Source organism: Vulpes lagopus, chromosome 4 (genome assembly GCF_018345385.1).
Source record: "Vulpes lagopus strain Blue_001 chromosome 4, ASM1834538v1, whole genome shotgun sequence".
Taxonomy (NCBI): Eukaryota; Metazoa; Chordata; class Mammalia; order Carnivora; family Canidae; genus Vulpes; species Vulpes lagopus.
The window spans coordinates 21,934,799-21,960,037 of record NC_054827.1 but is presented as its reverse complement, the minus strand read 5'-3'; the positions used below and the strand labels follow the sequence as shown (position 1 = coordinate 21,960,037).

The window sequence follows — 25,239 nt, the reverse complement described above, 5'->3', positions numbered from 1 at the left end:
GCTGTGTGTGTGTGTTATGTGTGTGTGCATGTGCATGCCTGCTTGCCTGTCTTGGATGTTGGAAATATACCGAGGTGGGCAGAAGAGTATCAACATAGTTAAGAGTCTTAGGGTCTTCAGTTTTCACTAAAGGATATCTGTTTAATCATCAATTCACTTCTGAAATGAAAAGACGCAGACATAAACACTAACATTTTGGGCTCTCACTTCATCTGGCCAATGACAAGCTCAGGTGAAAATATGTATCATAAGGAATACTTAATAGACATATATCATCTCTTGAAGTTAAGCCTACATTTTTATTCCTGAATTACTTGAACCAGTAAACATGTTCTATTTTTTGCTCCCACAATTAATCTAACTGTACTTCGCGGTCACACTGAGCATTCTTTAAAGCATCATGCCATACTATTAGCAGGCCTATGTTTCTCTGATGTAGGGCTGTTAAAAATATGTAAACTATGTCATCCACTTTTCTTTAAACAATGTGTACTTTTTGCTCAGTGTATGTGAGAAAAAAATACCTTGTTTTTCATAAAAAAAAACCTCAGATGTTTCTCCTTAAACATAGTAGGATCATATCATTATTCACATTTTTCTTTACACCTTTACTACTAGAAAGGTCAATATGGTTTAATTAATCATTATATACGATACAAATAGCTTCCATATGGATAAAGGATGTACTAAGTTTTAAGGTATTTTTGTATACATGTACATTTTAATTTTTTATCTTTATAAACTTATAGTATTTTTAAATGGTTGTTTCAATATCCATATATTTATTATTATTATTTACACTTTATTATTAGTGTATATTGACTCAAAATCCTGAGAAAACAAGAAAGATGTTCTCCTTATAGAATCTTAATGCCTAATTGTTCTCATCAAGCACAACTTCTCTTATCACAAAATAAAACAGATTTGATTTTAGGTGTATATAGCTAATTGACAGCTGCTAGAAAAGGCACAGGACCAGTACTAAGACATACCTGCCACTCAATATGCCCACTCCCTGACTGGCTCTCTTGTGAATCCCCTTGGGCAACGAAGGACCTCAGACCTCAGAGGAAAGCAAATAGTCAACTCTGCTGCAGAAGCTGTGTATAACGGTTTTTATTTTATGTGGTGTTTAATCCTCAAATTGTGAATTATGAAAAACAAACTAGTACTAAGTCTTAGTATCACTTTGTTTAAGTTCTTGCAAATTACACTCTTATTATCATATAGTAAAACTTATTTAAGGCAGCCATAACTCTAAGCTTTGAAGACGTAATGAAGAAAGACAGAAAAATGAGAAATTACAGACTGTAATTAAGGTTTCTATATAATTTGGATATGTCACGATTTCTGATAAATGGAAGTGAAGATATCCAAGATGAGTAAATGATTCTGACATTAAAAGTTAGCAGTTTCTAGGAGTGAATTTATTCTCCAAAATTTATTGAGCATTAAATAAGGAGAATTATAATGATATACATGTTTTTATTTATTTTTATTTTTTTGATATACGTGATTTTAGATGAAGCATAAGATTGTGACTTAAAGCAGATTTTAAAAGTAAATATTTAGAAGAATGACATTGCAATTATTTAATATCCAAATAGTATTAAAGTTTTACTGAGATGATGTTATAGATGTGACATTATGGACCTTCTTATCATGATTATGCCACAGGACCCACATAGCAGCTATTCTGGATTTCCCAAACATGATTGAGTGTGACTGAAATTTAAATGAGAGAGATTACCAATGAAAGAAAAAAAAAGTAAAACAAAACTAACTCTGCCCATTGATATTTATTGTTCAGCTTTTCAGTTTATCCTCCTTTTATTTTTATCCTCCACTATTTGACTCTTGATGACTAATGACCAACTTCTATGATGTGAACATTATGTCAAATAAAACTGAGTTATTACAAATAAAGTACAATTATATTTTTTTGGAAATACATATATACTAAAATACAAATTGTATTTTTGGCTTCATTAAAGCAAATAGCATATTGATAGTGAAAGGGAATATAAAGGGAGAAGAAATGTGTGGGAAATATCAGGAAGGGAGACAGAACATAAAGACTCCTAACTCTGGGAAACGAACTAGAGGTGGTGGAAGGGGAGGAGGGCGGGGGGGCGGGGGAGAATGGGTGACGGGCACTGAGGGGGGCACTTGATGGGATTAGCACTGGGTGTTTTTCTGTATGTTGGTAAATTGAACACCAATAAATTTAATTAAAAAAATAGCATATTGAAAGTGTTTCATGTACCTACAAAGTAAGTAGACACAAATTAATGTTTATAAATCTCACAGTTCACATGCCATGTTCTTGTGTAATTTAAAAAGAACTATTGGAAGCATATATTTGTATTAAGGTGCTCATTAATTTTTCATTAAGATAAGGACAACTCATTCCTCAAGACTGTAATTTACTATTTATAATATACTTTTATATACACACATATATTATCAATATTAGGTAATTTCTCCACAAAAGAGTTCAGTATTCTAAAGATATTTTGATAGTTATACACAAATCACATATTTTATTTTACATAATTAAAACTGACTTTTTACTTGTCTGTTTTCTTATAAAAATGGAGTCAAATAATAATGCCATGTAATATGAATCACTAATATTTGACAATAATGAGAAAACATTAATAATATTTTATCATTATCATATTTATAACTTCTAAAGCCCAAACATCTTAAAATATAAATAATCTCAACACCAACTTTATAAGTAATTGGTAAGTTAGGATTTATTATATTCAATTAATAAGTCATTTCTAATTTACATTAGCAGATAATATTTCCTAGAAAATTATTTACCTAAAACAAAAGATACATAGACACATGATGTTATATCTCATGTGTTTTAGTCTGTTTACTATAACTTAACATACATTAGGGAGATATTTGTTAGGAAACTGGTGCATTTCATAATTCAAGAGTAATAACAACAAAATATAGATAATTGTCTTATAGTAACATATTAACAAGAGTAAGAACTACCAAATAGAGGAAACTATAATTAACTTATGAAAAATAAAATCATATGCAAGATAGTTGGGATGAAAAAGAATGTCTAGCTTTATATTAGAGAAATAATATACTTTTGCTTTCCCTAATTTAAACAATCACACAAAGTTTTAAATGGAGTAAGATGGTCTGAGCAACCTTTACCCCCAAAGCACTCACCTACTGTCAGCTGTCCAGTTAACTGCCCCATGTGATTCCTTGCATTGACTGTTACATTCCTGTCAGACTGTAAGACCAGTGGACTATCCTGGGAAACATGTATAAAATAAAGAAATCAAATAAAAATAGAAATAGAGTCAAATTTAATATATACATCTATACTGCATTTGTTTGGGTATTACCAAAATTCTATTTCCTTGTTTTATATTAAGCATTTATTTTAACATCCCAAACACTGACTGAACAATATAAAACAATATGAGTGTTTCATAATGACTATTTGACAGGGTAGGGATGTTTCCACTTCAGAAAATGGACATTAACTATTTGATGCAGTAATTGACAATTCCACCGATTATTGTAAGTCCAGCGTATAGGATAGTAACTCCTCCCTTCTCCATTTCCCAATGGAATATATGCCTACGTATGGAGATGTTTTAGAACCTACCCAAATGAGGAAGTTCGTTTTTAAGTTGAATTTGCAACTTTCAGATCCCAGCTTAAATGTCATCTTATCAAAATTGCCTCCCCAACAAATGCATTCAATCCCCAAACTCCCAGTCTCCATTTATTTTGTTCAAAGCATTTACCACAAGGCAGATTTATCTTGCATACGTATGTGTTTACTTAGTTTTATTTGTTTATGTCACAAAAGGAAATGTCCATTTGACAGGGACCATGGCAGTCATCTGCATACAATTATATCCTCACTATTCAGCATACTGCTGAAAAATTTACTAGGTATTTACCAAGTGGGTAAGTAAATTTTCATAATAAATGATATTAACTTGTTTATTTACCTTATGTGGAAATGCCCTGTAAATCCCAGAATGGTTTATATAGGGGGGTATATAGAATATAAGAATGTAAGATGTTTGCCTGGAAGTTCTCACTTAGAATATTTAACCTTGACTATATGTTTACTTTTATCATTAATTTAACAGTGAAATAATTTATCGAATGATAATACCCACTGCCTTAGGAACCTGCATATTGGCCTTTTGCCACCACTACATAAGGCAAGTAACTTACAGCTGCCTAAATTTTCATTTTTATGATCTATAACATAAGGAGGGTGATCATTTACAAACTGTCCATCCATTCCTTCATCAAGTATTTATTGAGTGCTCACTGTGCATGCTGTAATGTCCTAGAGGTTTGGGACAGGTCAGTGATCAAAAGAGAACAATACCTGCCCTCATGGAGCTTTTAATCCAGGTAATAAAATTCTATAAAAATCTCTCCCAATACCATCCTTACACCTAGGTGATATGTCACTTCTATGTCAATGTAAACACACAAATGCTTTTATATACAAACCACATAAAAACTTTCATGATTAGGATTTGTGATTTGGATATACATAGACAGACTTTATAGGCTTTTTCCTAAAGCTGATTTGTACCACATCTGACTAGATGCAAAGCACTGAATAAAGAAATACAAACACACACTCACACATGTACACAGGCACACATGAGCTTTCTTTTAAAGTAAGTTTTGCTACTCTGTGTAAACTAAGATTTGATTTTTTAAAATAAATTTTCTTTGAAGAATACATTTATTCTGTAAAGTGAGACCTGATTGGACAAAAGCCACTATAGTTAATTTCATTCTCTACGTTTATTACCATAATTCATTTCTTGTGCTACAAATCAAAAGTGTTATCTGTACAGTTTCCAAAAATGTAATTAGTCCATTTTTTCCATAGGTATTCCTATACTACAGACATCCATCTTTGAAAATATCTAACGTATTTTAATTCCATCTTTCCTTTCGAACAATATGTTCAAATTCTGGTTATAGTATAGGCAATGGACTAAGGACTGTATACAATTATAGCCAGTAAGGAACACATGTGCACAAAGAACATGGTTCTTAAAAGCACACAAAAATTCTATTTTATGTTAGTAGAATTAATTACATATAACTCATGCATTTAAAAAGGGGTTTTGAATCAAATAAAATTATGTGAAAGAAACAGCAGATGCCTATAAAGTAGCTTGTAGTTCAAAATACTATAAAAATATATTGACTGAAATTTAATTCAGATTGTTTTAATATTTTTATGAAATAACATATGTAATGAATGTTTAGATTTTTAAAAGTTGATGACAGTATATGCTTTTATTTGCTTTGCTAAGCCTAAATTTCTGTGAACTATAGCATAAAAAAGCATAACCTTTAACATTGTATAATTTCAAAACAATGTATGTATATTAAAATAATTAGGGATCCCTGGGTGGCGCAGCGGTTTGGCGCCTGCCTTTGGCCCAGGGCACGATCCCGGAGACCCCGGATCGAATCCCACGTCGGGCTCCCGGTGCATGGAGCCTGCTTCTCCCTCTGCCTGTGTCTCTGCCTCTCTCTCTCTCTCTCTCTCTGTGACTAAATAAATAATAATAAAAATAAATAAATAAATAAAAATAAAATAATTATTGCCTTACTAAATATTTTAAGATGAGAGAATAGTCTTTTATAAAAGGCAATAAGAATTTCATCTGACTTAGTAGAGAGTTAGACTTGAGCTGGAAGTGAAAATTTAATCATTATATGTCTTTATTTATAATATTTCAATCTACTTTTCTCTTACCATAACCACAGAAATGAGGTTCTCCCCTTGGCATTCATTCCTTCTCTTAACATGAGTCCACTAAATTTCCCTTCAGAATTAAATATTTATATCCAGATTTAAACTTCACTATGATAAAAGTAGCAATCTTTTTACTAAAACTCGAATCACGTACCTATCAGGGTAATGAACAATTCTCTATGCTGTAGTCACATGGACATTAATATATTATTATGTTATACCGACTTGTTAAAATAAAATTAGGTGAGTTGAATCAAAACAAGTGACTATTGGGGTGCCTGGCTAGCTCAAATGGAAGAGCATATAACTCTTGATCTTGGGGTCATAAGTTTGAGCCCCAAATTGGGGGTAAAGATTAAACAAGAGAAAGAAAGAAAGAAAGAAAGAATGAATGAATGAATGAATGAATGAACAAACACTTAAAGACAACAATTAGTTTTGTTAAACAAAATGTAACGCATGTGAGTTCATTATCTTCACTGAAAAATCACAGTATCATTTTCTGCATTATATATCGGTAAAATAACATCTCTGGGGCTTAGAATCATGGCTTATGGATGACCCTGTACTAACTAAAATATACATATGTGATAAAAAAACACATGATAAAAATGATAGCAATACCTAAAGAAGATACAATCATTATCCATCTGTAAATCTAATACTAAGCACTTTTCATTTAGGTAAAAATTAGTACCAAAAAAGTGACTTTTAAGAATGCTTTATATCTCCTTTCTTGTGTTCATCTCAATCTCCACTAAGAAATCATTGCTTTCCACTCTCTGCTCTACATTCCCTCCTTACAGTCCTTGACATAACATTCTTGTATTTCAAGACTTTGAAAGCTGGGGTCCAACTTCAGACATTAAAAGAAACCTAGTAGTACTCTCTTAGAGCTTATTCTTCCCGAACACAAAGGAAAGAAGCTGATTCGGTAGTATCATCTGATGGAGCTGGAATAAGACATACTAAATTCTGTGTGAGGGTAAGTAAGTAGGTGGTGTATTATTCCGCACAATATACTAATATAAATATCTTTATGGAGAAATAAAAAGCTTCATCTTTTGATTCAAATATCTACTCTCCAAAACCAACAGATTTCTTATGGCAGGTATTACGGTGGGTATATCACAGTGATTTGGAGCTGCCTGGCATGTTGGCTGTAACTCTCAGAAACCCCTCTGCCTTCTTAGCTACTCTTGAGACAAGCATGTTGGAGACTTAGGGAGAAAAGAACTGGTACCTTGAAGGGGACCTGAAAGCCCCTGTTTATGATTCATCATGCACACCTTCTTTATGCCAAAGGCCTGAATGAAGCCTTACTAATGGTTTTAGGAAAATAATGCAATATTTCTTATTTCAATGTTTTTGTCAGAGGCAGTGCAAGTGATTAAGGTAAAAAAAAAAAAAAAGACTCTTTTCTTCTCATTTGCTTATCTTAAATATTTACTGATTACCTACAGTGTGTCCAGCTGTTTGCTAGTTACTGGGTAAAACAACAGAAACAAGGGATTCCCACTTTCTTTTCTTCTGGAGTTCATAACCTACCACATAAAACTAGACAATAACCACATAAATTAAAAAAAAAAAAAAAACAATGGAAAAACCCAGAGAATGCTACTAGTGGTAAGCTGCTGTAATAGAGACTTTTCTCACAAAGTATCAGTTTTACTGATGTGAAGATACTGTTTTTGTACACATATTAGGTGTTATATGTATAGAAGGCATTTCAGCTTCAGATACTCGTCATTTCATCCCTATTAAGTTGTAGATATAGTTGTCATAGGAGCAACAGCTAGCACCTACTGGCACTTCCTCACGCCAGACTCCATTCTAAACACTTATATTGTCAGTTGCTTAAAATAAAACCACCCATGAAAGAATCAAAAGCTAAACTGGTTGCAAGACAGACAGTGCACCCCCTATTTAAGTTCAAATGGTAAGTCTGCCAAACACCTTCTGCTTGGGTTGGCAGATCATTCAACATCTCTGTACTGTGATTCCTTCATCTGCAAATAGGGCAATAACACAGAATTTGTGGGCTTTTGATAAGGAATTAATGAGACAATATACACAAAATACTTCGATTAGTAGCTAGCCTTTGCTAAAAGAACTATCAGTGTTTGCATTTATTATTTATTCCTCACTGTAATTATAGTATTCTACTAATAATAGTACCAGCTACTATCACTTCTGTTTTGCAAATGAATAAACCTCCATAAAGAAAGTATAAGTCACTCGCTCTAAATCACACAGGTAATAAACGACAGACCAAGTATTTGAACCCAGCAATTTGAACTAGAATCTCCCTTGTCAACCACTGAGACACTGCCTCTTTGGTGGTGATTAAATTCTAGGCTTTCTACAATGTCAGATCAAAATGTGAAAATAAGTTTAAAAAATAAGTGAAGAAAGCATGATTTAAAATTAAACACTGCAATCTCTAAAAGGACAATCTGACACATACACTGTCTTGGAATGTAAGACGTGAGCTCCGCACTGCCAATCATCCATGTTTCAGTAAGGGTCTGGTTCTTGTTGCCTCATTTTGTTTTCTCAGGTTCTAGAGCAAGAGTATATGACCCTGAACTGCCCTCTATACACATATTTTAGAATGTATCACTTATGAGAGTCTCCCTACTTGCTATACTGAGAGAGAACATAATTAATGATCCATCGTGTTTGGTGCAAATGGCATGAATTTGGCATGTCATTCTCGAATTTATACTGTTTGGCCTGAGGTTTACCAGGTGAAGTTTCTCATCTTCACGGACGGAAATGATATAAATTTGCAATAAACGTATATCACCCCCCAAATCCTCTATTTTGCTTTTCGTCAATATTCAATCAGCTATGTTAGAACTGTCTCTTCAATATCCCTTTCTTGTTTTTCGTGTGACCATTCCTGTAACTGACTCATAACTCACATTGCAACGACGACATTCTCCTGACATTAATTCTTCACGTCCAATGGTATTTTTCTAAAACATCTTTAAAGACATTGGCATGTTGGAATTAAAACAAAACAAACTAAAAACATTTACTGATTTCTTATTCCCAGCTTGGAGAAAAAAATCCCATTCCTAACATATGAGATACTAATTTATAATATGATCCAATTCTGCTTTCTAGCTCAGTTTCATACCCCTTCACCAGACAGAATGACACAAATTTCCCATGTTTCTGAAAGTATGCTACTTCCGTGCCTTCTCATCTTATGTTCCCCATGCCTGAAATTCTTATCCACTTCTCCATAATTGGCAAAATTATAGATATTTTTCAAGTTCCAGCTCACAGTTACATCGCTTGTGAAGAATCCGTGCTCTTCCAGAATTAAAATCCACCTCCCACTCACCAGTTTCTCAATCAGCGTTGATGTCTATCACGGTACTTGTCACAAGATTTTTGCCTTGCTTTGTTTTGATCGTTCCTTTGTTTATATCCTCCGTTAGACTGGACTGTCCTGAAAGCACAGTGTGTTGTCATTTTCTTTTACACATGCAATCTTCTGAAAGCATAGTTTGTGTCCTGCTTGGCACCTAGTTCATGTTCAATAAATGTCTGCTGAGTGAATGAATTGAACTGAGCACATTTACAATATAATGCACTCGGACTACCTGTGTTTGCCTGCATTTGTGTTCAGGCCACACAGAACTTAACCAAGCTCCTGCAACCTTTTTTTCCCCCCACAGCAAGTTTTCTACAAAAACCATGTATGTGGAACAAGTCCTATCACATTATGATGTGATTTATAGTCATTATCTCTGCACAAGGCAGCCTTCATCCCTTTCCCTAAGCATTTGATCCACTTAAGAAGCTGAAAAGCAAGCAATTTTTTAAATTTTTTGGTTAAGAAAACAATTCCTTGAAATTTTGTTTCCTTCAGAATGCAAAGCAGAAGTATTGACCATGAAAAGAAATCTTATCTACAGATGTTAAATTAACTTCCTCAAATTCTCAGTGCTCACATCTTAACCTGAATGTGAAGTAGTGAAGGGGAGAGAGCATAGATTCACCAATCAGCTTTTCTGTGCTTCTACAGAAGCACAATACTTTATCCCAATACTTTTATTGAGAATGCATCATTTTCATTAGTTTTGTTGTTGTTGTTGTTATAAATTATTAAGGCATGGAAGTCACTATAAGGAATATCTTGTGAGAATGACCTATGACTTCTAGGATGGCTCTTCTAGCTCCTTCCTGCTTCTGTAAAGCCACACAGTAAACAAAGTAGTCTCCACATACTCCTCCTGAAGGCCACTTTATCCCAACTGCTATGGATGACTGTGTCTTCACAATAATGCCACCGGGAGCAGTTTTGCACACAAGTTCCATTCACAGGGAACCTTCGGAGATCTTGCCACTTCTTATCATTCAAATTGTTCCAACTCAACCTTCATGGATAGATTAGAAAACAAATGCTTCTTGAATCAGTATCCTAAAAGGGAAAGGTATTATCTCTACCTAAATTCATAAAGATCCATATCAATGAAAAGCCGCTGTTGCTTTAACCAGGTGACATTAAATTCTCAGGCGACATTCACTGCACCAGGGAAATAGCTTCTTCTTTCCATCTCTTTGTTGAGTTCCTGCTTTGCCTTTTTAGGTGCTCTTTCAGTGTTTCTTCAGGCTGATTTTGCCTTCCCAGGAGTTTGAGGGTGCCAACCTGTTTGTTCACTCTCTGCCTAACAAGAACCTGAATAACGTCTACCCCAGTTGATGAGGTAAAGGAGACTGGGGGTTGCCTCACTAGAATACATAAGTTGTACTCACTCTGACAGGCAGAAAGAAGCTTCAGAGTATATGCAAGTATCTTCTGTTTAACCAGTTCATATGCCCTAAAAAATTAAGAGAATCAATCCTCTTAAATCACTTATTTATATGGAACAAGGACCTATTTAAGTCTTCTAGAAATGGAACTATCCAATGATGAATTAGTAAGTATTTCAGGACAAGGACAATACAAAGCCTTTCCTACTTTTTTTTTGTAATGAAATACTACAAGGTATGCTACATAAGTGTTGGTAAATGAAAGACTTTATCTTATATAAATGCAAAAGATGAGGAAAAATAGAGTTAAGCAAGGTAGTATGTCTTAATTAAATTGCTTTTCTTTTACCTTGCTTGAAATTGGCACTAAAGAAGGGCATTCTTAAAATCTTAAAAAAAAAAAATGCCTATGTTGAGGAAGGGAATAGGGGTAGAGAATGTGAAAGAAAAATAATTTTTGGATTTCACTTAGAAATGTCTTCATTCTTATTAAGTTTCTTCTAGTTAAAAACAGGAAAAACAACAAGAACAATAACAACAAATCTTTCTCTTAAATTCTAGTTGGTTGATGAAGCACTTCTAGTATCCAAAATAATAGGACCAACTTTTAATTGATTGTGTATGGCACACGTGCCTATGTGTGTGCATCTATGCTATTACTTAAACAGCTGAGAGAAATCAGAAATATTATGATTATGACAAACATTTTTCCCTAGTAACAAAAGATAATGGGGTGACAAAATAGTTAATAAGAAAAACATTTGGTTATAAAATTAAATAAATACAACACAGTTATAGTACCTGTGATGGTTACTTTAATATATCAAATTAATGCGGTCAGGGGTACCCAGATATTTGGTTAATCATTATTCTGGGTGTATCTGTCAGATTTTTTTGAATGAGATTAAAATTAAAGGTAGTAGACTGAATAAAGTAGATTGCCTGCCTCCATGTGCATTTGCCTCACATCCATCGAGGACCTAAATAGAACAAAAGAGATGGGTAAGATAATTTGTTCTTTGTGCCTGAATGTCTTTGAACTGGGACATCAGGTTTCTGCTTTCTGACTCAAACTCAGACTAGAATTTATACCATCAGCTCTTCTGGTTCTCAGGTCTTTAGACTTGGACAAGAACTATACCATTGGTTCTCCTGGGTCTCTAGCTTTTTTACTGCAGATTCTGGGACTTCTTAGCATCCATAACTATGTGGGCCAATTCCTTATAATAAATATATAATTATACATAATATTATAAAATAATATAATATAATAATGCATATATTTTAGAGAGAAAGATAAAGAAAACCTATAATAGGTTATAATTTTTGTGTAGATAATTTTTGTATTTGAGTTATCCCTCAAAAACCTAAATATAGACTCTCTGGAGAATCCAGACTAATATAGTATCCATATTAATTACTAAAGGAACATGGTAAAAATATGTATATGAATATTAAGCAAAAAACTGACCCTTAGATGGCATGTATTGTGATTGTATGATTATCTATGATTTTCCATGTTTTGAAACATTTTGCTAACTATGGTTATATCTTTGATAAGACAACTGTGCAAATATATGCATATATACAGATATATGTGTGTGTATATACATATATATGAATAAATCCTCACTCAATTTGTATAATCATTACTTTGAAAACCTGTAGCAATTTTCATCTTTTCTTTGTCAACTAAATAAAATGGTAGAAAGTATCCCTGGGATTACTTTTTCAAAGGACAATAGCACTTTCAAGCTTCTGATATTTTTTTTTATGTTAAGATAATATAAGGAATAATCTTTGGTCTCTCTTTTTTATTCCCTTGGTCTCTTAACAGGAAAATCTAATTACAACAGGTTTTTGGGCTAGAAGAAATGTGAAATTAATTATACTTTTTTTGCAGTATAAAAAATGGTAACCTAAGCATCTGTGGTCAGTGAACATTTAGAATATGTCAGACCAATTAGCACATGACAGGACTACAGAAATTGCTCTAACCTGATTCTTAGAACTTTGTAATGCTCATACAAATCATTGAGGATCTTTCTACATTCAGATCGGGGTGAAGCCTGAGACTCTTCATGCCTAACAATCTCCCAAGTGATACCATGCTACTTATCTGCAGATGACTGAATAGTATGGGATCTGTTTGGTTGAGGTGTAGGAATAGAGAGCTACTTGCTAGAAGCTTCTATATTTACAGTGTGGCCTGAACCCATAGATCAAGCAGAAAATTGCAGCTGTCTCAAAAAAATTAGTTTTGAACTATTCCCCACAGCATGGCAAGCCTATGTTTAACCCACAGATTTATAAATTAGGATGTGTTTGCCCTCTGCTTCCCAACCTCCATGGGAAACACTAACCCGTGACATTTTTTTCCTGTGCACACAGCAGTCAGGCAATGTTTTCTATTCTTTCTTGTAGATGGTATGGCCATACAACCAAAGTTGTAGTCAGGGAAATACAGGCAGAAGTGATATAAGACATTTGTAGGCCTGAACTACCAAAGCCTGCCAGCCGCATGCTAACTTTTCTGTTTCAGGCCTCAGGTGTAGTGGCACAAAGAGTGGAGAAAACCTAGGCCTCTAAATGTCTGTGTGGGTCTGGGACACCAGTCTTACTAATGCCACCTGATTGAGAACTGACAGATAAATCACTTTTGTATTTGAATTAACTGATGAGTTACCAGAATTATTTGTTAATAGGAGTATGCCTATTCTGATACAGTATCCTTCATTTTCTTCTAGAAGGAGGTGACCATCTCAGTGTGTCCACCCAAGGCCACCCCACCTCAGTGCCCTCCCTCCCTGTCTTAAATTTTCTCCACATTCCTCTCCTTCAATAATCATATGACATTTCTCATAACACTGATAGACTTTCAGAACATTATGATGTTACAGATTGATTTGTTAAATGATACACTTAACAGATATTTAACAGTGTATTTTTCTCTTAGGAGTAATTAATCAAAATGGTTTCATTTAGAGGAAAGATTAGCAAACTTTTTCTTAAAGGGACACATAGTTAATACTTTAGACTCTATAGATCACACAGTCGCTGTTGCAACTATTCAGATCTGCTTCTGTAGCTCAAAAGTAGCCTCAAGCAAGACATGGATGGACATGTCTGTATTGCACTAAAATCTCATTAAAAAAAAAAAAAAGGCAGACATTTGCATACACAGTTTACTGAATTCTGACCTAAAGAATCTCTGATGGATTTCAGATCTTAAAGTTATAGCAACTATGGACCCAATAGTTTTCAAAATAATGTTAATATCATAGTAATTCTATCTTTGAATGATTTTTAAATATAGTGTTAACTTGACATGTTATTTGTATTTCCTTTCTTATTATTCCAGTTGTTTCCTAAGCATTATTATATATAGTATTTCCATATTCTGTACCTGAAAATTCTAATTGCAGAAATAATTTAGAGAGCTATGTTAGGGAATCATTGTTTGTGTTGAATTTGTCTTGTGTTGGCCCATTCCCGTTTTGTTTCTTTTTGTCATTTTGTTGTTTCTTTTGTCTTTTTGTCATTTGATTTTGTCATTTGTTGTTTAGCCCATGGTTAACATATAAGAATTTCCAGGGGCCTGGAGTAAGGAAGTATCCTTCTGGAGAAGATTTGCGTTTGCTCCTGCTAGACACTGGAGGACCGTGCCTATCTGGGATGATATGAATTCAAGAGGGCAGGACAACATTTACAAATTCACAAAGGACACAGTATTTGTAATTGTAATGGCCTGATGTTTCTTATGCTATTCAGCTGGTTCTTAATTCCCATGGCTTGAAGTTATAGGTATAGTTAATTATCATTATGGGAAACTCTGATTTCACTTTTCACAGCCTCTTATCGTTTCAATTCTCTTTTTTCTTTGCTTTTTTTTTTAACTTATGGTTTCTCTAATAATGAATGAAAACATTCAATTACATAAATCTAGATTGTGTGGGACTTTATTTTAGGATAGAGAGTCCACAAATCTACTAGAAGTCACAGTTCTCATTATATACCATTTTTACATAAAAATAAGCTTATTATTCAAAATATACAAAAGAAGCTTAAAGTCAGGATGGCTTTAAGCCCTAGGTGGCTCAGAGGTTTAGCGCCTGCCTTCCGCCCAGGACATGATCCTGGAGTCTCGGGACGGAGTCTCACATCAGGATCCCTGCATGGAGCCTGCTTCTCCCTCTGCCTCTCTCTCTCTCTGTGTGTGTGTGTGTGTGTGTGTGTGTGTGTGTCTCATGAATAAATAAATGAAATCTTTAAAAAAAAAAAAAAAGCAGCTTTAAGTATAGAGAGGAGAGGTGATAAGAAATAAATGTAAAATAAACTATGCTTATTTTAAGGATAGAATGGTGAGTGACCTGAAGTTAGACAAGCAAGTATCTGGAAACATCAGATCCTTCTAAAAAGTAAAGATGCATATGTGTGTATGTGCTCCTGTATGAAGGACTAATGTTTGCAAATTCAGAGTTTAGACACTGCAAGATTACCAGTGAAGTCATAAACAACTATGATCCATTGTATATGATAATAGCAGAGCACATACTGTTCATTTTGGTTTCTAGTCATCCTTAAAAATAAATTTTAATAATATTTCCTAGAAAGATTAGTGGAATTCATACTTGAAGAAAGCAATCTTTATCGGTGTCTCAAAGTTGATCCATTATTCAAAAAGTATTTTTTAAATCACAGAATTAGAAAACATTTTGCAGAGTAAGTTATCTATATTAAGCCTATAGAAACAGCTAAAAACTTCCATATGTAATAAATTAATCAATTTAATACTAGTGAACATTGGACTAAAGGGATTTTTTTCTATTAAAGTGTAGAATTTGTGACATGAAATCTGTGGATTTTTGGAAGTCATTTTTACACGTAAAAAGTACTACAGTTTTTCTTAATTGTTCTATTTTCCATAAAAAATAAAAGACAGTTGCTATTTGAAAAGCAAACTCACAGAGGAGCAAAACATAAAATATTTATGCTTTTACTAAAATGGTACTTCTTCCAAAAGGATATTAAGTGTTTATAAAGTTAAACACAATGTTAAATTGGGCACTAAAATTTATAAACAGAATCTTATATGGCCTTTCAAAGTCTGAGAAATAAATGTCCAAACCTGCTTTTTATAGTATTATTGTTTTTATGTTGCTACAGTTTTGCACATTTTTGTTATCTTCATTATACTTTTTGGAATGAATAAGGCATAAATAGAAAAATAATGCATCATAAGTAAATCATGTTAATATGCATAAGCACATATTTAACAGGAGATAATAAATGCTGTGATAATTTAAATTGATACCAAGCAACACCAGAAATCCTGATTTAAATACACATAGACATAGATAAGGATAGGTATATTTACATATTCAAGACCAATAAAAAGATAACTTCCTTCAATATCTTTTTTTTTTTAAGATTTTATTTATTTATTCATGAGAGAGAGAGAGAGAGAGAGAGAAGCAGAGACACAGGCAGAGAGAGAGGCAGGTTCCATGCAGGGAGCCCAACATGGGCCTTGATTCCGGGTCTCCAGGATCAGGCCCTGGGCTGAAGGTGGGGCTAAACTGCTGAGCCACCCCGGCTGCCCTTCAATATCTTTTAAATAATGAAATGGCAGAGGTTTTTGGTAGCTGCTTGAAATAAGAATCTTGTAGACATTTTGGTTGAACCTAGGCTTTTATTTATTTATTTATTTTTTTAAAGATTTATTTATTTTAGAGAGAGAGCAAGTGAGAGCATGAGTGGGGGAGGGGCAGAAGCAGAGGAGAGGGAATGAAGCAGACTCCTTGCTGAGTGTGGAGTCCCATGTGGGGCTTGATCTCATGACACTGAGGTGATGACCTGAGCTGAAACCAAGGATCAGCTGCTTAGCCTACTGAGCCACCCAGGTGCCCCAGAGCTAGGCATTTAAAATATAAATCATCCAAAGCAGTAAGGTTGTATTATTCAAAAAAAAGTGCCATTAATTACTAGATCATGTTATATTTTTGAAAGGATTACCTTATATCCTAGCAGTGAATATGAGTATTAAGCCATCATTTACATATTGTTAAAATAACTTTAGAAAAATACTATCCTATCCACATATGAAGATTATAATGGAAATAATTAAAAAGTACGTATGTTCTTATGAGGAAGAAAAGGACAGTTTTTATTTCAATTCAGTTTTTCTGGACACCAAGTTACACCACTAATCATTAGTCTGGCATATTTCATTACAAATATGGACTAGTGCATTAATTCTCTGTACATTGAAACCTTCTACACATGCTGTCTACATCCCTAATCTCCCAGGAATCTTCTAATTATGTATTAAAACAAAGTTAAAATTACACTGGAAAGATAATTCTGAACCCTTGACTAACTCTTTTAGAGATCCACTTGGCATTCTAAATGACCAAGGTTAGTTAACAGGTTCTAGATTAACACTAGATTTAGAGGTTATAGGTACAGTAAATTAACAGACAAGATAGGAAGAATGATAACAACAGGCTTACTATTTCTCCAAATAAACTAAGTGCTGAGATGATATCAAGTAATAAACAGCATTCAAAATTCATCGAAGTATTGTGATAGTAAGTTCTTACAGAGTGCATTCAATATAACATGAAATAACATAAATGTTTCACTGGATCAATGCAATATGCCAATGATTAGTTTACCTGCAAGCAGGGAAAACAGGCATTAAACTAGTTTCCACATGTTCAGGTAATTCAGACAAACTTTTGTGATCTTCAAGTGTGAAAATTATGTAAGTCATGATAGAAATAAATGAGAAATAGTTCAGTTTATAGAAACTATTGCAGCGGCATGTCTTTGCCTTCTTCATGCTGGCAACCTAACATCTAAAAATCATTAGACATTCTAAATAATGCACCATAATGCAAAAGCAGAGAGCAGGCTTTTAACCTTGCAAAATGTTCAATAAGCAGCCTAACCATCATCATGACATATACTTGGCTGCATCTTTGTGTTTGATTCCAAAGTGTGCTAAAACCTTACCTTCTATACTTTAGGCACTTATGTTATGAAGAGACATTTAGCCTTATGTAACCTTCAGTACATGAATTTGAAAAACCACATTTTACAAAACAAATGCAATTTTCAGACTGTCGTGGAGTATTCCAATTACACTATATGTAAAAGTTATACTGGATTTATCAAAAAGGACACATGAATAGAAGCAAGCCCACAGAAATGTTTAAGCAAAAACCAAGGTATGTTCCTTTAGAAAACAAAGATACATTTTACAAAATGAAACTTCACTAAATTCTTTTTTTTTAAATATTTTATTTATTTATTCCTGAGAGACACAGTGAGAGAGGCAGAGACATACACAGAGAGAAAAGCAGGCTCCCAATGTGGGACTCAATCCGGAGACCCTGGGATCATGCCCTGAGCTGAAGGCAGATGCACAACCACTAAGCCACCTGGCATCCCAAATTTCACTAAGTTCTTAAGCCATTAGATGCTTTGCTCAAGCAGAAATATATTCCCCCACCTCTCTCTAACACATAGCTAGCTAACTGAGCTGGTACTTGAAATGAGTAGAATGATACTTAGTAAAATATTTAAAGAAGAAAGTCCTTCTCTAAACAAATAGATTCAATAAATTTTTAAGGTAAATAAATGTTTTGATAATATATGTTCTTGTTATTAAAGGATGACTTAATGTAGTGTAACTTCTTTGGAACTTGAGGTATATAGGATCTATCTATCTATCTATCTATCTATCATCTATCTATCTATCTATCATCTATCATCTATCATCATCATCATCTATCATCTATCATCTATCTATCTAGAAACTGAAGGTCTATAATGAGTTTACTCCCTTAAAAAGTTTTGCTAAACGTAAAATTTTATCACCCTCTGTAGAACAATGCAAAGCCAATCGGCTCACTTGGCTCAATGCCAAGTATAAGCTGCCTATTTGGACAACTAGATGTTTTATAGTTTTTCTTAAATTTACTTGTCAATATATTGACCAAAATGTAATGCTAAGAATACCAAACCAGCAATTGAAGGGTGATAAAAGAATGATCAAACCCTTTTCAAGTTGAGTATTCACCCTAGGATAGAGTAACAGTCTCCACAAACTGTCAAATAAATTATTCAGTTTCATGGGGGTACAGATTCTTTCTTTAGAGAATACAAAGAATATATTAAAAGTCAACAAGAAATTTTAAGACTGTCAGAGGAGTCAGTTAACCCCCAGAAGGGGAAAGCAAAAGTAATATTAAAAAAATCACTGAATTTTCAAGGTAAAAATATTCCTGAAAGATGTGTTATTATTGAACACATTGAAATCAAAATAAGTAAATTATGTGTATCCTAGTCCTACTCTAATCAATTGAAACATGATGAAAGAGGCACTCACAGAGATGATAGGACACAGTTCTTCAGAGAATTTGAAATATAACAACATTATTCCTTGGATGATCACATGGTTATCAATTAGTAGAAGTCCATATAAATTCCATTCCATCAACCATGAATTGAATGAACCTCCATTTTCTTCATCAAATCAATGATAATTTTAAAATGTCTAAAAAATGCACTAGGCTAAAAAATGAAAGCTATTTTTCTCTTAAATAAGCATTTCCTGAAGAATAAGAAGATGGATTCATTTGGGAAATGCTCCATATGAAAACATGAATATTTTTTCCTTTTGTTTTGTTTTCATCATTGTGCTCTGTATCTAATGAAATTGGTGGTGCTCCTAAACACTACATAGTAAAAATAATAATAATGACATTTTGAAACTTTCTTAAACTAATTGTAGAACGCAAATGAAAGTGTAGTAGTTTATGAGAAAAAAATACACAGAAGGGCAGAGTACTATGTTTTACTCTTCTGAAAAGATTAAAAAAAATCATTAATACTACTACTGTGAAGATTTGTATTTTCATGTTTGTGTCCTATCTCTGACAATGTCCATAAGAAAAGAAAAGGATATTTTTTATGTCAGTCTCTAAATCCTAGGAACTTAAGATAAGTAACCCTTTCTTACTTATCCCAAATCATCAAAACCATCATATTGTTAAAAAGTTTAGCCTTGGGGCACTGGGTAGTGCAGCTAATTAAGCTTCCAACTCTTGCTTTCAGCTCAGGGTTATGAGGTCTCCCTCTCCCTCTGCCCCTCCCACTTGTGCTCTCTTTCTCTCTAATAAATAAATAAAACTTAACCAAAGGGTCTGATTCTAAGTGGCACTTTTTTTTTTTAAGATTTTATGTATTAATTCATGAGAGACATGGGAGAGAGAGAGAGAAAGAGGCAGAGACACAGGCAGAGGGAGAAGCAGGCTCTATGCAGGGAGCCTGAAGTGGGACTCGATCCCAGGTCTCCAGAATCACACCCTGGGCTGAAGGCAGCGATAAACGATTGAGCCACCCAGGCTGCCCTCTAAGTGGCACTTTTAAGACAGCTCTCAGAATATCCCAGAAGGGATGGATAGGCCAGAAAGACTATATTGGAATTAGGTTGGACCACTATATATTTATCTAAACCCCTGTCCCAGGCTACTTCATCTGACTCCTTTTGGGTGCCAACCTTGAATACCTAGTATGATTCTGAAAACCAAAGACACTGCAGTAGGAGCCTCACTTCTGATGCTCTGTTAAGTCATTTTAGGTTTACATCATATTTATATATGTGCCTGCCCCATTTATTTTCTTAAACAGGATTAAACAATTATTTCTTTCCTAGACGTGGCTGAAACTCAAAGACCAAACAGTCTTATTTATATTTTGGCCAGTGCTAATACTATCTAGTCCTTGTTAGTCTTGCAATTCTTGAAACAGGCTAAAGAAAATGCAAAAGTCTGAAATACTACCAGTTTTTATAAATTGAACCAAAATATGATCCATTACCATGGGACAGAGACTATTGCCATATAATTATAACAGGCATGGTACTAGTCTGTAAGGGTCTTATATTTTGGTGAGTAAGACAGTAATGCAATAGAGTGAAGAAATACAAGGAGTGAAAATGAGTAAAATACCATGAATACAAAAGATGGAAAAAATACAATGTTTTACCAAGTCCTGTGGGAGTACTAAAATGACTCACCTAATAATACACAAGGACATGGCTAAGGAAGGTTTTCTTCAAGACATTCATGTTTGCACTGAATGCCAAATAATGTATAGAAAGTAGCCAGGAGAATGTAGGGACCCAAGAAAACAATGAAAACCATTTGTGGTAGTGGAAAGAGACCAAGCAAAGCCAGAACAACAACAACAACAACAACAACAACAACAACAACAAAATGGAGAACTGAAATAAATGTATTTTTACGTCACAGAGAAAACTGTAACAGGAAACTTAGTGAAGAGTCAAGAAATCATGGGGGAACTGATAGGCCATTCTACTGAGTTTGGATCTTAAGCAAATGTGAGTCACTTGAAACCCTTCCAGTTGTCTATGGTCAAAGCAACTGATAGTAAAATTCATGAAGTCTTAGTAGATGAGTTAAAAATGAAACGAATTAAGTATACCTCAGAAACAGAGTTGTGGCACAGACCACTGATCATGAAGAGAACACTGGGATTATTATACCACAGTCCCTTAAAGTGGTGTAGGGAAGATGTTGAATGACATTATGAAGATCTAGACTGAGTTTCTTTCAGTGAATATCTAAATGGCTTGGGTGGAGGGACTTAGAAAAAAAAAACAAAAAAAGGAGTTTAAGTGAGTCCTTAGACCTTAAAGGCTTATGGAGCATATCATTTTATGTTTTGTCTTAAGATGCCTTTGTTTTCTTATTTAATTTGAAATTTAATGAATGTGTTAGAAAATGCCCCATTAACATTTTCCCATTTTCCAGGTAATTTTGATAATTTTTAGTATATTATGGATCTAAGCAATATCCTTGACAATATGCACACTGGAGCACAATGTGTCCATCAAGTGACAGTTCCAATGCTAAGTAGTTCTGAGAAGGTTACATTACATTTCATAAGATGATAAAGGACCTCAAAACGAATATAAGATCAATGAGCAAAAGCTCATGGGAAACGAACAGTGAACATGAGCATTGCCATTATATTTTATTCATTCAGTCCGTCTAATAGTGCTACTATTCTAAATTATAGGATGAGTTTTGCTGATATTTTGATAGGAAAAGTGACAATGAACTGGAAAAAGATAATGTGATATAGACAGTTTAAACAACTAAGCCATTTCCATTGTGTTCTTCCATTATTGAAATCATATAGTCTCATGATGCTGTTATGTATAATACAGTTAATTTCTTCACTGCTTGCTGCTATGACAGATTTTTTGTTGCCACTGCTTTACTCCGGCTGCTTCAAGGAGGCCATGGTGATTAATGAGGAGCAAGGGGATTGTAAAGATGGAACATTTGTAAAAGCTCATCAGGGCCTCATTTTACTTCTCTGTATAGTGAGGAGGTTGGGTTCAGTGATCTAAAATATTTCCATTTTAATTGTATACATTTAAGAGTCTTCCACAGCTTTTATTTACATATTCATTTTGTATTTACATCATATTCTCTGTTGAAAGTGTGAATTTTCTCTTCCTCTTTTTTTTATACCTGTTGCTAGGAAACAATTTTAGTCTCTTCAAAAATCGGTCAGCTCAGCATTTAAAAACATGTAATTCTATACTTCTATGAAATAAAGTTTTAGCTTAATTTCCTTTTATTTGAAAGTTTGGGGAAATTACTTATTGTTCATATTTCTGCCGACTGACTAAAATTACAGTGGCTAATATCTACTATGATATTTTTAAAAATTTTAGTGATGGGCAGCCCCGGTGGCGCAGCGTTTTAGCGCCGCCTGCAGCCCAGGGTGTGATCCTGGAGACCCTGGATCGAGTCCTGCGTCAGGCTCTCTGCATGGTGTCTGCTTCTCCTTCTAAGGCCTGTGTCTCTGCCTCTCTCTCTCTCTCTCTCTCTCTCTCTCTCAGTGTCTCTATGAATAAATGAATAAAATATTAAAAAAATAAGTAAAAATAAAAATAAAAATTTTAGTGCTAAAATATAATGACAAAAATAAAAAAAATATAATGCCAAAAATAAAAAGCACAATAGGGACTGGTGTAGATAATACATATAGAAATTACATATATATATATATGTATATATATATATATTTCTCTACTGCCTTTCATTTTGCTAGGTACTATTGTACGTGACTTTCCAGATTTCAAGTTAAAAAACTGGCTTTTTTTTAAATATTTGCTATAATCCAGTACGAAATTACTGCATTCATTAAAAGTTGCGGATAGTCTCTCATGATTCGTTTTTGACCTAATAATTAAGATTAGGAATAGTTTTTTTAACAAGTATCAGTGATGTATATTATTTGTAAAACTTGTTTATTTTATTACTGGCTTTTAATATCATAAGATAAATAAATGCATTTTTCTTTATGGTTATATATGTGTGTTTTTAGATGTGAGGAAATTGTAGAACAAAGACTTACATTAAAACTGTATGCACATTTGCATTTGTTACTCTTGTTCATTTTTTACAAGATTTATTTAATTATTTTAGAGATAGAGAGATAGTACACACGAGTGGGGGAAGGGACAGAGGGAGAGAATCTCAAGCAGACTCCCCACTGAGCATGGAGCCCAACACAGGGCTGGATTTCATCCATGAGGTCACCACCTGAAGTGAAACTAAGAGTCAGACAGTTCATTTAGTCACCCAAGTGCCCCTCTTGCTCATTCTTTAATCAGTAGTTATGCAATTAAATATTCTTATAATAAACATTCCTATTTGAATGCTTGAAGTATATTAAATAATAGAATGTAACATTTGACTACAATGAGCAGAATGTGCATAATTAACTATGTTTATTTCAAATTATTGAGTATATATGTTAAGTATATTTACAGGTTTGCATAAATCATACAATATTAATAGGGAATGAAAAATAAGGTAAAAAGAGTATTAAAATAATTACACATAATTCAACTCTATATAATTAACACAATTCTGAACATTTTGTGCTTTTATATTCTTTACAAATATACAGTCACAAATGTTGTTATTTCTTTTCATAATGATGGGGTTAATTAAGCTATTGGAGATCAGTTTAAGGTTTTGCCATAACATTATGCTGTAAAGACTGTCAAACATCAACATTATTTGGGAATATGATTTCAATAGCTCAAAAATCTTTCATCACAATATATTAATTTAATCAATAATTCCACTGTTGGATATTAAAGGATATCCACCTTTTGCTATTCTAAGTAATGGTGGTATAAATATTCTTATGCTATAATTATTGTGCAAATCTGTATTTCTTCAAGATAAATTTCCAGAAATAGAATCATATTGGCTTCCTTATTTTCATACTATTTTTGGTTACTTCTCAATTACATACTCCATTAGAAATATATGCAGACCCTGGAAGATCATGTGGAGCTCCTGTGTATTTACACAGTTCACAAGGTGATTCTGATGCACCCTCATAACTAAACATTCAGTTTCAACTTTCAGATGATCTCCATAACATATATTGCCTTTGGGTCATTGATCTCTCTGACCGAGAAATTTCTGATGATACTGTAGCAAGTATCAAGTCAAAGTCAAAAATCCTGGAGGACAAGGTGTCATGCCATTATTCTGTGAATTTCAACAACCCCAGTGCATGTACAGATAAAGTCTAATGAGTAGAAGGCCACCTGACTGCGGACACAACACCCCTGGAGGCAGCCGAGGTTTGACTAGGTCAGTGATCTTCAAACATTTTTCCTGGGTATCCCTCAAGAAAGAACATACTTTCTCATATACATTTAGTTGACATTTAAATATTTAATTCTGCCTTAATAAGTATTCTTTGCTAACAGGAAATGAAAAATAATAAACATTTTATAAGGTAAAATAAAATGAAGAATAGCTGTAAGTGGAATAAATATTTGATGATGTTTTCATAAAAGTTTTTCATATTTTGTTTCAAATAGAGACTACATCTGAAAGAGATCATATAAAATTTTGTGTGAGTTTTTTTTTTTAAGTATTTTGGGAAATGAGATGGTCCTGAGAAATATTCCAGTGACATTTTAAAAGCTACATTGCTTCCATTTTTCTGAATCTGGAGCATCCTGATAGGGGCCAACCTGCAGGCTGCACAGAAATAATTATAACAAAAGAAAAGACAGGAAGCCAAATGGGTTTAAGGTGTCTTGATTAGTCAATTAAAAATGCTTCCCTAAAACAGTATTTCAAATTATCCCTTTCTTCCTGTCTGAAGAAGGGTTTTTATAACTTCTGGGCATTATGTCAGCTAAGATTGGGTTGTATGAGGGTTGTGCTTTCTTCTGTAAAGTGGATAAAAAGCCACTGTGAATGGAGGCTTTATAAGGTAGTTTCATGAGAAGTCGTGAGAGTTGACTAATAACTACAATTTTAAGATAATTTGGAACCAGATTCCTTAGAAATTTTTCATATATCACCAGGATTATCTATACTTTGAAAACTTTCAGGTGAGATTAATTTCATCTGTTACTGATTAATATGAAGTGGTCAATATAAACTTTAATATATGATTATGTTCTCTTCATGAGAACATCTAGGTATTTTCACATCCAGCAAGGTCAGAAAAATTACTCTGAGGGGATGCCTCATTTAACCAACATAGAAGATTTAGAAATACAGCTCTCTGAGAGGGAAAGTTTGGAA

General features: G+C 33.7%; 1 protein-coding gene across 2 annotated transcripts in view; it reads right to left on the bottom strand.

The window, feature by feature from the left end:
* Positions 1–25,239, bottom strand: part of SGCZ (sarcoglycan zeta) — a 457,620-nt gene that overhangs the window by 117,392 nt on the left and 314,989 nt on the right. For both annotated transcript variants that reach the window (XM_041753053.1, XM_041753054.1), the window contains exon 3: positions 3,202–3,289. In XM_041753053.1, the coding sequence (XP_041608987.1) occupies positions 3,202–3,289 (88 nt within the window). The remainder of the gene's footprint in view (positions 1–3,201; positions 3,290–25,239) is intronic.